The sequence below is a fragment of the Pristiophorus japonicus genome, chromosome 13 (assembly GCF_044704955.1).
Source record: "Pristiophorus japonicus isolate sPriJap1 chromosome 13, sPriJap1.hap1, whole genome shotgun sequence".
In the NCBI taxonomy this organism is placed as follows: domain Eukaryota; kingdom Metazoa; phylum Chordata; class Chondrichthyes; family Pristiophoridae; genus Pristiophorus; species Pristiophorus japonicus.
Window position 1 is genome coordinate 165,613,670 of NC_091989.1, and position 18,614 is coordinate 165,632,283.

Sequence of the window (18,614 nt, forward strand, 5' to 3'; positions counted from 1 at the left end):
TTCATGTAGCACTCAGGATGAAAATCCAGATTATTTTCTCCACAAAGAACAGATGTTCTTCAAAATATACACATATACTATCATATAAGATCTTCATTCAAGATTTTCAGCAAAGTATAATTACAATAAAATGTTACCTGCATTGCATTATGCAGTCTTTCCAGTATCTTTAGAACTGTACATTTGTACTACTGTAAATCATATTACCCACCTCTGCTCACAAAATAATTCAGTATCCATGCTTTCAGATAATAAAACCTCTATGCAGCAAAATTCAAGAAGTTTGGCACAAGCATAAGTAAATTAACAATTTCACGTAGAAAGGGCGTGAGAACGCAGGCGTAGCCCATTTTTTTAATGGTCTGCTCTTTTAAGGCGGGTGGTAAGCATTGTGAAAATTGAATGGAATCAATACTGCATCATTAGTATACATTAGCTTGTTCATCAGGTGGAAATTGATCTATGGCTGAAGGAACACCAGTGTGACAGCACTGCTTATAAATAGAAGAGTGAGATTATAAGTCAGTCTCCCATGGTGTTGCACACAGGGGATGTACACCAAGTTTTTAGGTGATGCTAGGTTAGAGGTCCAGGGGATAATTGGACCAGACATGCGGGCGTGAGATTTTTAATAAGGTATTCCTCAGCTGTAGCGACCAAGGAGCTAGGAGATGCAAACTGAGCTACCAATTCTGGGAGGATACAATTACAGCATAAGTATATATTAGCAGTTCCTATTGTAATATGAACAGAGGATTTATAATAGTGAAGTTGGCACAAGAACGTGACAAAAATGTAACAACAGAAAATAAGGTGTTTTTTACAGGAAGGCCTATGAATTTGGGCACACTGGCCTGGTAGCCCCCAATATGGTAGGCTGGAAGCATGTGCATATTTCTGGCTAGAATTGTACCGTCCAACATGTTGGTGAAAGAAAAAAAATAGGAGTCTGCGGTCCACGCCTGAAACAAGTGTTAGGCCCTCTACATATGCAATAAGGGGCTTAAAACTTGTTTGAGGCCCCAACTGCAAGATTGGTTTGCTCTCAGTCATTAAAACCAGACTTCACGACTGCATGCTACCTACAAGGTAAGGTTTTCAAATTCACTTAGCTAAAGGTGGAACTGGAAGGAACAGGAATGATATGCCGTGTCCAATGTAATGAAGCCTGAGACCCAATATCAGGGGCTCCTTGGGCCTCACCATTCAGGCACAGGGTATATACTCTGCCCAAAACAGATGCGCACTAATTTCTGGGCTATAGTGTGTGCAAACTTAAAGGCCGAAATTCACCACCACCAAGCGGGTCACACCTACCGTTTTTCTTGTGTTTTGGCCGCCACAGTGGATGTGGCAGCCCATCTTGCGAAATTCAGCTCTTTGTCGGTTTTTTCGAGCGGGGCAGAAGTCGGTCATAGCAGAAGTCGGTCATAATGGGGGCGGAAGTGGGGGCGGGAGCGAAGTGTCCGTCATAAGAGGGGCAGAAGTGGGGGTGGGCGGAGTATCCACCGCTGTCAGTCATCAGCGCCGGGCTGGTGACATCATTGCGCTGGCGCGTCACCACGTCTCTCCCCTTCAGTTAAAGGGGAGAGCCACTGTGAGCTCTGCAGCTTTTTAAGTTAGGTCCACTGGGCCACCAGGGAGGATTTTGGCTGGGCCAGTGGCCTGGCACCCAAGAGGAGGTGTCAGGCTGCCTGTTGGCGGCCCGGCGAAACCGGGGGCATAATTGTCGGGCCGACCTGGCATTCGGCCGACAAAAAAAAATAAGATGGTGGCCACGGCAGTGCGCCCGCCCCTTTAATGGAGGCCACACCGCCATTTTACACACACTGCAAACACAGTGCACTGACAGAAAAAACTGTCGGGGGGGGGCACTGAGCAGCGGCTGGAAGATTTTCTAAGGTGAATTTTGCTGTGGGGCAGGACATCGGCGGTGCGCGCTTTGATGATGCACTTAGGCGGGTTCGGCAGCAGTGGGGCGGAAGTGGGGACCGCCGGAAAAACCATCGGGGAGAATTTTGCGAGCGACGGCTAGTCGACTGCAAATCGGTGGCCATTCAACACCATGGCGTGGCCACCGCTTTCCGGCGATAACGGACCTAATCAGGAGACTGAATTTTGCCCCTTAATGTTTTCAATGCATTACTCGACAATCTTCCTTAGTGTTGCACATGAAGAGATCAACAAAAGCAGGGCAAAACATAAAATTGGACCAATTTTGAAGTCATATATTCCTTATTTTTGTATTTCCATTATAAATTTCTATGTGCACATTTATAAAAACACTGCCTTTATCAAATGCACCCTTCTGCCAGGGATGACACTGCAGTCACTTCACTGGTGCTAGGTGTGTAATGTGACAAGTTTACATCGGAAATTTCCATTATACATGTGGACATATGATGAAAAAAGTTGTCAGGAAATCTGTGCAGACCAAAGATTTTTAATATGTTATAGATATAGATTTGGACAGTAAATTCAAATAAATTTGGAATAGGAATTGAAAATAAATGCTTAGAAAACCAAAGGTAATACAAAGTAAGATCTGACCTTAGATTGACCTTACAAAGTAAGAGTTGACCTTAGATTGAATAATCTGGAAATAAAGCAAGTAGATAAATGCGTTTACTTGGGCTGGCCAACAGCTTCAGATGGCAGAAATAACAAAAAAGTCAAATGGAGAATTGCAACTGGAAAAGAGAAATTTAATAACATGAAAGCGTTTCTGTGCAAACATAAAATCAACAACATTTTATGAATGTGAAAATTAGACCTTGAATGCTGAAGTGAGAAGAATGAAGGTTTTGAGTTATGATGTGACAACCATGCTGAAAATTAGTTGAACAGAAAATGACAAGTGAGGGGGCCTTGAGCTAATACAAGGAAAAAGGGCGATTATTATGATAGGTAGATTGTGTGCAGAAAAATACCATTTGGTGGGCATGATATTAAGAAAGAGATAAGTTGTTGGGGTTGTTACTATTGGAAAACGTTGAGGACAATAGATTAAGAGACAGGAAAAACATAAATTAGATGATGTGATGGAACGAACACATGTAATATCAGATCCTGATATATCTATACAGAGGCCAGATCATGTTGATTGCACTCAACAACAATCTCCAGTGTGAAGAATGCATACCGGGGGGGGTGGGGGGGGTTGTGGGGGGGAATGTTTGAATAGAATTCACTTTACACATGACGCGTGCTGGTTGCCCAAAGTGGAAAGCAATCTTTAATTCTCAAAAACTGACATCTCTTACTTTGATAAACACAAAAGTAAAGCCAAATATATACATTCTGAAGAAAATTATTGCAACACATAGTGATTTTTTTTTAGCAATAATAGATGATGAACTCTAACTTTTCAGAGTAACCTCTCAAATGTAATCATGTTTTGAGCTTTCAAAGTTTGTCATTGTAAAATAACACAAATGATGATCCCTATAACCACAGAAGAGTATTTCTTGTTTTTCAGCTATGTTCCTTCTTTATAAAATAGATTGGCAACATATTAAATGTTTTTTTGTGGCTGAAGAAGTGCTAAAAGGCTTTTGGCCCATTATGGGGTTTTAGTCACATGGTGCTCATAGCTTTAAGGCATGCACAGGAACCTTAAATCACACCAGTGACAGCTATAATTTATCAAGCACAGCTTGACTGGAACTGCCACATACTGACCTTCCAGTAATGCACTGAGTATTGCAGAATGAACTGGATTGGAGAAAGTAGCATCAACTTGGCAACAAGAAAGAATTTTTCTCATTCAGTATATAGTCCATTAAAGACGTATCACAGCCAGTTTATGGTAACTGCATAGCAATTACTTTATTAATCCCCAAATTCAGCCCCTTTTTAAAAGAAATACTACTTAACGGAATATAAATAATTTTCTAAATCTTCTTAAATCATGGGGTACTAAGCAATAATCTTTCCACATCTTTCTTTCTTCTCCATGTGAATGCCTTCAATTCCACAGGATCAGCTAATAGCATATTTATGCCAGCATAATGGGCCCAAGTTTCGGCCTCAGTTGCTCCTGATTTTTTGGAGCAACTGGTGTAGAACGGAGTATCTTAGAAATTCAAATTCTCGGCGTTTAGTTTGCTCCAGTTCTAGTCAGTTAGAACAGTTTCACTTTGGAACAGAATTTTTTTTTCAAAAGGGGGCGTGTCCGGCCACTTACACCTGTTTTCAAAGTTTCGGCAGTGAAAACTTACTCCAAACTAACTTAGAATGGAGTAAGTGAAGATTTTTGTACGCTCGAAAAAACCTTGTCTACACTTTAGAAAATCAGGCGTAGGTTACAAATTAGGCGTAGGGAACAAGGTGGGGAGGAGGGGGGGGAAAGGGAAGTCATTAAATTCTACAATCAATCCTTAGTTATACTTACACAAATATTATACAAATAAATCCAACCTGAATAAAAATGAATAAGCAAAGAAAAGATTAAATAAACCATGTTCCTACCTGTGTGAAAGTGCTTCAGGCAAGCCTCCCATGTTGGAGACAGGCAGGGGTGTGGCGTCAGTGTCTCGACGGCAGCCCCAACAGCGGCAGCAAGCAGCCTTCGAGCTGAGCTGCAGTGCTGCAGGCAGGCCTTCATTCTGTTAGTGGCTGGCCGGCAGCCGAAGGATCAACACCAGAGGCACGCAGCTTTTCAAGGGGGTTGAGGCCATTCGGCCATGGGATAGGAGCGGCGTCAGTGGCTGGCCAGCAGCCGAAGGATCAACACCGGATGCACGCAGCGTTTCAAGGGGGTTGAGGCCATTCGGCCATGGGATAGGAGCGGCGTCAGTGGCTGGCCGGCAGCCGAAGGATCAACACCGGATGCACGCAGCGTTTCAAGGGGGTTGAGGCCATTCGGCCATGGGATAGGAGCGGCGTCAGTGGCTGGCCGGCAGCCGAAGGATCAACACCGGATGCACGCAGCGTTTCAAGGGGGTTGAGGCCATTCGGCCATGGGATAGGAGCGGCATCAGTGGCTCGACGGCAGCCGAGTCCTTTTAAAAATGGCCGAGTGCCAATGTTTGTTTGACACTGCGTGTGCGCGCACGCTCCAACGCGCACGTGCAGAGTTGTCGGCACCACGTTGGCTCATTTAATTTGGACCCGCCCCCCACTACTTACAGAATCGGCGCGAGTGTTTGGCTCCGCCCCCCGCTGTGAAGAGCGCGCCGCGCCAAGCTGAGATCGAGCTCCGAGGAGCCGGAGAATATCGAAGTTTTTTTCTAGCGCACTTTTAGGCGTGAAGAACAGGCGCCCAGCTCGGAGGTGCGCCGTTTTCAGCGCGGGCCGAAACTTGGGGCCAGTGACAGTTCTAAAGCAGTTATACAATATTGGCTGCAACTCCCATTGCTGTACAAACTGTTCTATTAAATTAAGGTGAATTGTGTTAAAGCACAGTGGTACATTAACACGGTGAATGCTCAATGTGGGAATAGGGGAAAAGGTGTAAAGTGGAGACGAGACATTTCCACAGCAAGGGGGAAAGTTGGAGGACAAGCCATTCTGGGTTCTTTTCACATACTTTGGAGCAGCCACTTCTGCCAATGGAATTCTCGAAGCAGTGGCCTGAACTGCTTTTCAGTTGGGGAATGTTACATAGAATGGGTGAACTCGAAGAGAAAATAACTTGATGAGAAAAAAGTTTTAATGCAGTTTTTATATCGAATGCTATTAATTATGTAATACTTTATATATGAGTCAACAAGTGGTAAGACAGCACCTCGGACAGTGCATCACTCCCTCAGTACTACACTGGATTGCCAACCTAAATTATATGCTCATGTTTCCATGACCTTCTGACTCCATGACCTTCTGACTCGAAAGCAGCTAGTAATATGATAGTCAAAAATGCTTCATTTTTGTCACAGCAATGTAAGCAGTTTAGCCTGTTCAGAATATGTGGTTTCTCTGTGTCCCTGATGCTCATCAGCAGCATAATATTGCTATAGAACACTGGATTAAAACCTATTTAACTGGAAATATGAAAAAGATAAGTGCTTAGTTATTGTTCTATTTCTTGAATGCCATAACTTCGATAAATATTTGTTCCTAAATGCCTGCAGAATATTAGAAGCTCCAGACTGTTACATTAACAGTCAAGTGGTCTGGTTCTAAACATTTGCATAATTTAAAAATACAATGAGTAAAAATGACAATGTTTTTTACTTTTGAAAGAATGAATATTAGAAGTTGCTCTACTACCAAGGCATTCATAATTATGTCGTGTGAGAGAGCTTGAATGCAAACTGATTTGCCCAATGTCACAGGCAAGGTCATAAACTGCTGCACTCTGCTGTATAGTAATTCTAGTGCATACCAACAACATACTCATAACTTAGATAAATCATTGCCGATTCGCAGCTGTTTGCGACTCCAGGCCCCAGTTACAATAGGATTAACACAAAAACCAGATTTGCCTGTTAGCTGGTTTCAGTTTCTGTTCATTTGGTTTTAATGAGTTTCAAGTTCAAATATAATTACTTTGGGTATCAGAAGTAGCTAAAAGGTTATAGATATGGTTGAACATGAATTGCATAGTTTAGATAATCCTGTGCATTAATAGCACAGAAATAAGTAGAGAGAAGAATGATGGTGGAGGACACTTTGAAACTCACAAGGGAAATTTCAACCATTGTCACTTAGGTTTAAGCACTTAATATGAATCTCCGGCTTTTTTAAATGAATCTGCAAGATAATGACTTTGACTTGTTGCCTTTCGCAGGTTTGCACAGTTTCAGGATCCCGCCGGCTGGCTGACTATGAATCCTGCAAATGGCACAGTTACAACCAGAGCAGCCCTGGATCGAGAATCCATTTATGTCCATGACAGTCAATACACAGCCTTGTTTCTTGCAACTGATAATGGTATGTAAAAAGACCCATCTAACTAAATACTGTTTCTGTCGTGAGCACTCGGGGTGTATGCCAGTGTTAGAAATGATCTAATGCCAATTCCAGTTGTGACACGGATGTATAGAATTGTGGTAATAAACTATCATCATGCTCAATGGACCTTAAAAGAAAAAGTCACCCATGACACGTAATCAAAACTCTAATGCTTCCTTATGATACGATGCTTCCATTGTGTACTTAGTCGCACCAATCTTACTACTGTACAACAGAGAAACTATGCATGCTAGTGTTGTGTGCTAGATCCCATGAGATACCAATGCATGCTTTGTTGAAAACGAAGTCTTGATTAGAATGTATGAATTAATAGCAAACCACATTTCTTGCATCTTTTCTAAAACAGAAATGAAAACATTAATTTAGTTGCACAAACGGCTGCTATCCAGCCGTTCTTTCACTTTGAGGATTTATTGCTCTGTTCTGACAGCTGATCTAATCAATTTCCAAGGAAATTTATCATAAGAATATAAGAAATAGGAGCAGGAGCAGGCCACCTGGCCCCTCGAGCCTGCTCAGCCATTCAATAAGATCATGGCTGATCTGATCATGGACTCAGCTCCACTTCCCTGCCCGCTCCCCATAACCCCTTATTCTGTCTATCTCCGTCTTAAATATATTCAATGACCCAGCCTCCATAGCTCTCTGGGGCAGAGAATTCCATAGATTTACAACCCTCTGAGAGAAGAAATTCCTCCTCACAGTTTTAAATGGGCGGCCCCTTATTCTGAGACTATGGGCCCAATTTTCCCCAACCCCTTTTTTTGGCGCACTTACTCTAAGTGCGCCGACTTTGCGCATTGGAAACGGCGCCAAAAACAAGTGGCCTCATTCTGCCCGCTCTGCCGAGTCTCCGGTGTCCCAGCATGGCGTAGATAGTGAAGTGGGGGGCTGAGCAACAGCCCAGCGCAGAAAACACTGCCGGCAGCTGCGCGCATGACTGCGCACATGCTCCTCGCCCTCCCAGCGAGTCCTGCGGGCTGTGAGCAGGACCCGATGCTCGCAGACCCTATCCCTGGTCGAGTGACCTCCCGCACCGGCTGGCCGGCTCACTGACTTCCTGGGCCAAGGTAGGACTTGAGTTTTATTTTTTATTTATTGATGGTTGTGCTTTGTTTATCGAGGAGAGTTTTGATGGGGGCGGGGGGGAGAGGAGGAGAGTTTTGATGGGGTGGGGGTGGGGAAGAGAGTGTTTTTTGATGTGGGGGGAACTTTAAAAAAAAAACTTGTTTCTCGCATAAAGGTAGGACTTCTATTTTTTATTTGTTATTGATTGATTGCTTATTTTTTGTGGTTTGTTTAGTGCTTTGTAAGTCTTGGTGCTTTAAATGTACTAACCTGCGCCGAAATCTTAACTGCCCGCAATGTTTTTCAGAGCTGGCCACATATGCTGACCTAAGTCGATTTGGAGTAAGTTTTAGCTGGCCAAAGTGTCATAAATGGCCAAAACTGGCATAAGTGGCTGGAAAACGCCCCCTTTTGAAAAATAACTCAACTAAAAAAGATTGTATCTAACTGAGTTACTCTGGAGCAAGTTTATTGGGAAAAATGGCGTTTTTTAACTTACGCCAGAAAAACCAACTTACTCCAAAAAAGATTGGAGCAAGTCATGGCCAAAATTGGGCTCTCTGTCCCCTAGTTTTGGTTTCCCCTATGAGTGGAAATATCCTCTCTGCATCTACCTTGTCGAACTCCCTCATTATCTTATATGTTTCGATAAGATCACATCTCATTCTTCTGAACTCCAGTGAGTAGAGGCCCAACCTACTCAACCTATCTTCATAAGTTAACCCCCTCATCTCCGGAATCAACCTGGTGAACCTTCTCTGAACAGCCTCCAATGAAAGTATATCTTTCCTTAAATACGGAGACCAAAACTGTACGCAGTACTCCAGGTGTGGCCTCACCAATATCTGTACAGTTGTAGCAGGACTTCTCTGTTTTTATACTCTATCCCCCTTGCAATAAAGGTCAACATTCCAATTGCCTTCTTGATTACTTGCTGTAACTGCATACTCACTTTTTGTGTTTCATGCACAAGTACCCCCAGGTCCCTCTGTACTGCAGCACTTTGAAATTTTTCTCTATTTAAATTATAATTTGCTTTTCTATTTTTCCTGCCAAAGTGGATAACCTCACCTTTTCCCACATTATACTCCATCTGCCAAATTTTTGCCCACTCACTTAGCCTGTCTATATATCTCTGCAGATTTTTTGTGTCCTCCTCACAATTTGCTTTCCCACCCGGCTTTGTATCATCAGCAAACTTGTCTATGTTACACTCAGGCCCTTCATCTAAGTCATTAATACATTAATATAGATTGTAAATAGTTGAGGCCCCAGCACCAATCCCCACTAGTTACTGTTTACCAAGCAGAAAATGACCCATTTATCCCGACTCTCTGTTTTCTGTTAGTTAGCCAATCCTTTATCCATGCTAACATATTACCCCCAACCCCGTGAGCTTTTATCTTGTGCAGTAACCTTTTTATCAGTGCTGCTATTCTATTGCCAGTGTTTAATTTGGATCCATGCACTAGTTTCTGTTATTTATGCTAAATGTGGCTCCTTTATTTGGTGGCAGACTCGTAGATCAGTTGTCCATAGGATAAGGGAACTATTTTCAGCAACAACAAGACTAGGAATTCGCTCACGAGTGCTGGGTTCCTCTAATCCGAATTAAAACAACAATCTATACAAAAACAGCGATACACATGCCGGTCTTAAGACATCCGAATGATTGCACTTACAACCACGAACTGCTATTTCTATTCTCACAGTTGAATACAAGTCATCAGTTCTTCTAATTTTGCTAACGTCTCAGGACACCTTTCTAAATCACTGTTGTTTGCATATATTCACTGATTACAGAAGCCACTATGGCACTCTGGTCTTTGAGAATGTTAGCTGACGAAACATAGAAACATAGAAAATAGGTGCACAAGTAGGCCATTCGGCCCTTCGAGCCTGCACCACCATTCAATAAGATCATGGCTGATCATTCACCTCAGTACCCCTTTCCTGCTTTCTCTCCAAAGTTCTACCCAAGTCCTTGTCATACTGCGTCTCTTTCTGCCTGACCTGAGTTTTGTGCTTCTCTTTCCAATCTTTCTGCTTGCCCCAAGCTTTTCCCTTCTTTCTCCACTTGCCCTCATTCATATGTTGCTCTCTTCACATGTCCCAAGATCCTGATGCTGTTTTAAGAATCGCAAGTAGGGAGATTCCAGTTTCAGTTTATGGGATTTGTTTAATGATTCTATGAGCATTTTAATCAGGAAATAAATACATATATCAGAATATTCTTCAGTACAGTTGTAAAATGGTAACATGATATGCATCTCTACTTTTATCCATATTGGAATAAAATATAAATTTGACCACCTTGTTTATTGTTAACAAAGGAATCCCATGACATGAATTTATTTATTTACGTCTGTGTGCGTTTTTGAAGGACAGTGAATTCTCAAGTGTATGGTAATGTCATAGACTTCAGGGTTAGGACACTTTGAAACAGCTCGACTTGTGCGGAATAGAGAGACAGAGGGAGAGACTCTGAAGGATTTGGAGACAGAGGGAAGACTCGCCGAGGAATCGGGGACAGAGGAAGACTTTCTTTTTTAAAAAGGACAACTTCTGTTGAATTTGTGAACCTTGCTTTGTGGAGTGATTTGTAGTTTGGTTAGATTTTTTATCTAGTAAGGTAACCAGTTGGTTAATAAGATATTGTAACACAAAGATGCAGAGTACAATGCTTTTTGATCCATTTGATATAAGGTGCCTGGAGTACCTTCTCCTCCTTCAAGCACCTCACCTCATTTCACCCCTTTTGTCTCTCCTTTACAACCTCATGTCTATTGAACCCCCAACCCCACGTTTCTGAATAAGATATCTAGTCTCTTTTCCACCCGCAGTCTCTACATTAAGTAATTCCTCATCCTCAGTGACTTCAATCTCCATCTCTGCTCCCCTTGCCCTTTCTTCTCTGAATTCACAACCCTCCTATCCTCCCTAAATATCGCCCTCTATATAAACTCTTCTATCCATATTCACAGCCACTCCATTGACCTTGCCATCTCCCGTGACCTCACTACACCAATGGTCTCAATCACTGGCAAGGTCATCTCCGATCACTTCCTTTCACTCTCTCCCATCGTGGACATTCCCCTGGTACGGCCTCCAGCTTTGCTCCCACTGCTCCAAGAATGCAGAATTTAGCACATCTGGTGCACAACTGGTTTAGCCACCCATCAGCAAATCAGGCAGTTACAGACATAGCGCAGTGTGTTCTTAAAATGTGTAGCTGGTTCCTCTTACCTTACCTGAAATGATCAAGTTATCTAGGACTGATTTGCTGTGAGTGGGACAATCTCACTACCCTGGCCAACTTCTTCCACTGTTCCAGAGCAGCTCTCCTGGTGGGGCTTTACCACTCTGTCCCAAACAGAATCGTACTCCCCAATAATATTTCCACTCTTGGGAGGGGAGATGGGGAATTCTCTGCTCTCCTGCAAACCTCACGAACAGTTATTCAGAAGAAAATTTTCAGATCTGCTGTGAAACCAAATTTTCTGTATTCCTCCTCTTTTGAGCTGCTGCAGGTCTTTAAGTCCTAATGAGTGGCTGTACTAATAACTAGAGGTTACCCAAACTATTAAAATTAGGTTCACCTCAGAAACTGTGGTAGGGTCAGCTCCCTTTTGCATTGGGTTGGTGGGATTGATGCACCAACCAACTTTTGCATAGAATTCTGCCTGAATGGAAAATCCAGGTATGTCTCTAGTTATTAATAATAACTAGCTAAAGCTTCAAAACCCTGTAAGTGCCTGTAGTGTGTAATGTCTGCAAGCTTGCAAAGTTTGTAGCTCCACACTGTGGATGTGGACGTATTGTGTACTGCAACTGCAGAGTTAATAATAAACAGAACTAGGCAGATTTCCTGAGACTTCCGAGAGAGTTGCCTGCCATGTTAGGAAGCTGTGTGTGCTGTGCTCTGTGAATATATCACATTTGGCGACTAAGATGGGATTTTTCGGATGATTTAAAGCTTAATTTTTGTTGGTGAAGGATTCAACCAGCCGACAGAGAGACTTTGGAAGTTTCTGTCTTTGGCAAAAAGCTACAAAATCTGAGGTAAAATACAGCACACTGTGTGAACAACTAGAGATTAAAATGGCAGGTGTATTGGGATATTTGGGTGAATATAGACACGATCGGGAACGTTTTAAAGTGTATGTAGATCGGCTAGAATTGTATTTCATTGCAAATAACATAATCGAAGTTCCAGACAGTGCAGTCCAGAACTGGTCTGTGTTGGAACGTAAGAAAGCGATCTTCTTATCGGAGGCAGGTCTGGCATTATATGACACTCTTGTAAATTCGCTTGTGCCTGACGAACCAAAGGACACAACGCTTAAAGAGATTTTAATGAAGCTGGAGCAGCACGACAACCCCAATCCGTTAGAAATTGCTGAAAGCTATCGTTTCAGGATTCGGAATCAAAAGACTGATAAAGTATCAGTGATTACATCGTAGCATTAAAAAAGCTATCGATGCACTGTCATTTTGGAAACTTTCAAAACCGAGCATTATGGGATCGTTTTGTTTGTGGGGTGAAAAATGATGCGATCAGAAGGAAATTATTGACGACGGATGACTTGACTTTTGAGATTGCTTGTCAGACAGCGAGGTCGATGAGCATGGCCGAATAATATTCCCGAGAATTAAATAATGATTACGGTCATCAGTCAACCGAGGTAACTCACCTGCAGGTTCAAAGTAAACGACGGGCATGGCAGAAAGTCTCTGAAACTGGAAATTCTACCAGAGCGTTGAAGTCATGCTATAGGTGTTTGGGACAACACATTGCTCAAAGTTGTCCATACGTGAAGGCAGAGTGTTTCTTCTGCAGGAAGACTGGGCATCTTGCGAAGGCATGCTGACTGAAGAGTAAACCAGTTTTTAAAGCTATGAGTCCAGCGTTCAAAGCTATGAGTAGAAATCCCAAGAGACTACATAGCATGGAAGAACAACAACAGGACGAGGAGATGTTAGAGTTACATGTCATCAGGAGCACAAGATTAACGGACAGCGATTCGGAAAGCATCAAAATCCACTTAGACGTTGCGGGATTCAAGATACCAATGGAAATTGACACGGGTGCATCCGTGAGTGTAGTACTGGAGTCACTATACCGCGACAAATTGCGTGATTTTCAACTGGAGAAATCCAAGATAGAGCTGCGAGGCTACTCGGGAGAGAAAATTCCTGTGGTAGGTCGTATCACCATACCGGTGAAATATAAAGATCAATTTCAGTACTTGCCTCTAATAGTAGTGAAAGGAGACAAGTCTGCCTTACTAGGAAGGAATTGGCTGAGCTCACTGAAGCTGGATTGGAGTAAGATTTTCTGTGTGGAAGCGAGATTTTCATCAACGAATGAGGTTATCAAAAAGTATCCGAAGGTGTTCTGTGAAACGGGCAGTCCGATCCAAGGCTTCAAAGCGAGTGTCAGGGTACAGAAGGACGCTAGATCGGTTTACTACAAGCCACGTTCCATACCATATGCACTAGAGGAGAAAGTTGAGCAAGAACTCAAAAGACTAGAGACTGAGAACATTATTTGTAAGATAGATCGATGTAATTGGGCTACACCCGTTGCTGTTGTACCTAAGTCCGATGGTAAGGTAAGATTGTGTGATGATTACAAAGTAACCGTAAACCAGGTTCTAGAGGGTAACGTCCCCAATACATTGCTGAATAGAGAAGATTTGTTCACAACACTGACAGGTGGTCAGATCTTCTCAAAACTGGATCTTACGAATACCTACTTACAGCTTGAACTAGATGAGGAGTCTAAGTCATGTTTGACTATAAATACTCATCTAGGCCTATATCAATTTAATAGGCTACCATTTGGAGAGTCTTCCGCCCCTGTCATATTCCAAGGGGTGATGAACCAGATTTTGCAAGGTATTGAAGGGGTAGTATGTTATTTGGATGAAATACTAATTTCAGCACCAAATAGGCAAATTCATAATAACATATTGAATGAAGTCCTCAAACGGCTAGAAAAGCACAGAGTATGAGTGTCTGCTCGCAAGTGTGAGTTATTTAAAAACTCAATGGAGTACTTAGGGTACAGAGTAGTCAAAGATGTTTTACATCCAATCATGGAAAAATTGGATGCAATTAGAAATACACCCACTCCCAGGAATGTAACTGAACTTCGTTCATTCTTGGGTTTTTTGAACTATTATGGGAAGTTCCTACCAAATTTGGCTGCAGTATTCCATGCACTGAATGAACTTTTGAAAAAACAGGTCCATTGGAAGTGGTCAAAAGAATGCGATGCAGCATTTAAGGAGTGTAAAAGCAAATTGGTAGAGAGCACCATGTTAGTTCAATATGACATATCTAAGGAGATTAAGCTAGCATGTGATGCCTCTCCGTATGGAGTTGGGGCAGTGATCTCTCATGTATCACGTAGTGGGGAGGAGAGATCAATTGCTTTTGCTTCACGCACTCTCAGTGCCAGTGAGAGTAATTATGCGCAAATTGAAAGGGAAGCTTGACATTAATTTTTGGGATCGAGAAGTTTCACAAATACTTGTATGGTTGTAAATTTACCATCGTTACGGACCATAAGCCCCTGACAGCAATCCTCCATCCAAAGTCCCCAGTTCCAACATTAGCTGCAGCCCGAATGCAGAGATGGGCTTTGATTTTGTCAGCATATACATATGATATTGAATACAGAAGATCAGCTGATCACAGTAATGCTGATGCAATGTCTAGATTGCCTTCCCCATCACAAGTTGCACCCGATAGGGAAGAAGTGTTTTATTTTTCATACATTGATCAACTGTCAGTCACAGCTGAAGAGATTGGAAGAGCAACCAAACGTGACCCAGTGACGTCAAAGGTGTATGAGTATATTGCAAATGGTTGGCCAAACTAGGTAACAGACAAAGATACACATCCATTCTTCATGCTTAGGAATGAATTATCAGTCGATAAAGATTGTATCATGTGGGGTACAAGAGTGGTTATACCAAATAAATTCAGGTCTAAATTATTAGGAGACCTCCATGACCAGCACCTGGGAAGGTGCTTGACCAAGAGTTTTGCACGCAGTTATTTATGGTGGCCAGGTCTTGATAAAAATATGGAGTATATCGTGAGTCAGTGTACGACATGTCAATCCGTAAGCAAGCAAACACCACCAGTACCATTATAGCCATGGAAATGGCCTCCCAGGATGTGGCAAAGGCTACATATTGATTTTGCTGAGTTAGAAGGACAACAATTGTTCATTGTGATTGATAGCCATTCGAAGTGGGTTGAGGTGTTTCCAATGTGGAAAATAACAACAAGTAAAACATTGGACAATTTACGAAAGTTATTTTCTTCATTTGGCCTCCTGAAGAAATTGTTTCGGATAATCGACCACAATTTCATTCAGAAGAATTTGCACAATTCACGAGCAAAAATGGTGTGAAACATACCAAGGTTCCACCATACAATCCTGCTTCGAATGGTGCAGCAGAGCGCACTGTACAAATTGTAAAACGTGCCCTCATAAAACAAAGGTTGGATCCAAATCCAAGGAAACGACAGTTGTCATTGGATCACAAATTGGCTAATTTTTTGATTACATATCGAAATACTCTTCATACAACTACTGGTAGAACACCAGCAGAGTTGTTTCTCAAATGACATTCACGAACCAGATTCTCGTTGTTAAAGCCAAATTTGGCACAGTCCATAGAAGAGACACAATTAAGACAGAAAGAGAATCATGATAGAGGCAGAGTAAAAGAGAGAAGTGTGAAATTAAACCAGAAGGTGAGAGTAAAGAACGATCACAATAAATGGTTGAAGTGGTTACCAGGAAGAGTGGTGAAGATATGTGGTACTCGCACATATTTGGTAAAGATGTTTGATAATGGACAGGTTAGTTTTGATCATATTGATCATATTTTACCTACAGACATGGAAGGAATTGAAGGTGGGAATGATTCAATTATTTCTGACTCATCAAATAGTTTTGATACACCAGTAGCAAATCCTAAATCCAATGTACTGGAAACAAATCCAGGAGAGAATCAAAATGAAAGTCTGAGTCCGAGTCAGGAAAACAAAGAGCCTGAAGTTAGAGTGAGTTCAAATGAAAATCAAGGAAATTCCGTGGAGGAAAACATTCCTCAGGATGAGCCTCGAATGAGTTTAGATTCAACATCATGTTTGGAAGGTTCTGTTCGAGAGCGAAGGTATCCTCTTCGAAACAGAAAACAAGTGGTAAAGTTAAATTTGTAATATGGAAAAAAAATAAGTTTATATCCTGTGTTATGTATAAACATGAACGTTATGTATGATGTTTGGTATAATAACTTCTTCATTAAGGAGGGAGAAGTGTAATGTCTGTCAGCTTGTAATGTTTATAGCTCCACACTGTGTATGTGGACGTATTTTGTACTGCAAGTGCAGGGTTAATAATAAACAGCCCAGGCAGATTTCCGGAGACTTCCGAGAGAGCTGCCTGCCATGTTAGGAAGCTGTGTGTGCTATGCTCTGTGAATATATCACATAGTGGAGACACAAACAAGCAAGACCAGCGTTGATAAGGATTTGATGCAAATACTGACTGAGACATATTAAATGCCATGCTATTGTCAACATGCATATGTCAAAATGAAGCTGATTTCTTGGAGTCCGTGATGATTTGTGACACTTTCTACATAAATGTCAGTTTAAAAAAAATTTATCGTGGAATGAAGTGGTTGGGAAATGAAAGCAATCAGTGAGCGCTAGAGCACCAGATGAGCCATTTGCTGTCAGAATACAATGCACGATGGGACACCTGTCAGTACAAGCACATAGATGAGAGAATGTGATTCAGAACAAATTGGACCTCAGTTTGTCCACAGTGAGGCCTGTCCAATGTTGCTGTAATCTGTTCTATGCTTAAACAATTGCAAGTTATTAAGATGTATTTTTTGTTTCATTCTGTTCTACATTTCTATGCTTTCAAGATCAGGGTAGTGCAGAGTTTAATTTACAAAGCAGAACCCCATATATCTAGGTAAGCTCTTTCACTTGTTGTCAGTGCCAATTACTGAAACACATAGACATATGTTGGCATTGCAGAAGCTAAATATTTTAGCCTTTATTTATAATATTGATCACTTTTTGAAAAAATGTTCATGCTTTGTAAAATATATACACGAGAACTTGGAAATGGAGAACTATTTTTAAAAATGGAACAATGAATCAAACATAACATCCACATTTATTTAATAATAGTGATGGTCACTTTCCACATGTATGTTTCAATTTCTTATTGTTGTTACCTGCATGCACAGTGGACCAGTATCTCTCTCTACAGATCCCCAAAACCAATTCCATTGTTTTTGCTATAAGTTGTCAACTCTCATTGCTGTCACTTAGCATTTGATTATAGGTTCACAGCAACAGAGTTTTTTGAAATTTTAAAACAAGAATACCAGCAATGTTCTTCAGAAATTAATCTAATCCCTAACAGTCAAGTTGGGTGCAGTACTCGGGGCAGAACACAGAGTGTACACCTCATCCCTAACAGTTTACTGGAGAGTGTTAAGGCACCCCATTACTGGTAGTTTATGAACATGTCCTTTGGTGAACTTAACTGTTAAAATACAAAGGGATTTAAAAAAAAAATTCATTCACAGGATGTGGACATCACCGGTAAGGCCAACATTTATTGCCCATCCCTAATTGCCCTTGAGAAGGTTACGAGCTACTTTCTTGAATACAACTGAGAGGTGTGCTAAGCCATTTTGGAGGGCAGTTAAGAGTCAACCACATTGATGTCGGTCTGGAGTCACATATAGATCAGACCAGATTTCCTTCCATAAAGGACATTAATGAACCAGATAGATTTTTACAACAATCCAGTAGTTTCATGGTCACCATTACTGATACTACCTTTTTATTCTTGATATATTTAATTGAATTAATTGTGGAATTTGAACTCATGGGTCTTTGGATCTTTAGTCCAGGCCTCTGGATTACTATTCCAGTAACATAACCACTATGCTACTGTGCCCCCAGTAGGTTAAGTAGGCATTCAGGTAATCCCAGGTATCATGGGGGTGGAAAGAGGGGTTGGAAAATGTCACTATTCTCTTCAGAATGTAGGGATTCCTGACTCCATATGATAGAATTGCTTAGCCTTATCTAGTCTCCAGTTTTACTGTTATATTAAAATAACATCCAGTGCAAGCATTTGTGTTACTTTTCCAATAGGATTTAAGTTTGCAGTTTTGTGTATGAGGCATTCCGGATCACACTTAGATTTCAAAAGTAACTTTTGGGACAGAGACAAGTTGCTTCACCAAGTGGAATAGCAATTGTCACGCACAACATTGGTTACAGCTCAACAGTGGAAGAGGCTTGGTAGTAGGGTGCTTTGCCATCCTCCTGCAAACAAGGAATGTTATACATAAAAATACCTAAAAGTTAAAACACAGAAACAAGTCATTCAGCCTAAGTAGTTGGTGATGATGCTTATGCTCCACATAAGCAAATATCCAAGTAACATTTACCCACCCAGTTCCCATATCCCTTAATGCCCCTTTTCTTTATCCACCTATCCAATCTAATTTTGATTGTTTTATGGTGCAGAACCTTAGCAGGGGAAAAACACAAATACAACTACAGCA

General features: G+C 41.6%; 1 protein-coding gene across 1 annotated transcript in view; it reads left to right on the plus strand.

The window, feature by feature from the left end:
• cdh13 (cadherin 13, H-cadherin (heart)) overlaps positions 1–18,614 on the plus strand; it is a 1,269,498-nt gene that overhangs the window by 1,188,708 nt on the left and 62,176 nt on the right. Inside the window, exon 11 of the mRNA XM_070898241.1 lies at positions 6,731–6,873. Coding sequence (XP_070754342.1) covers positions 6,731–6,873 — 143 coding nt within the window. The remainder of the gene's footprint in view (positions 1–6,730; positions 6,874–18,614) is intronic.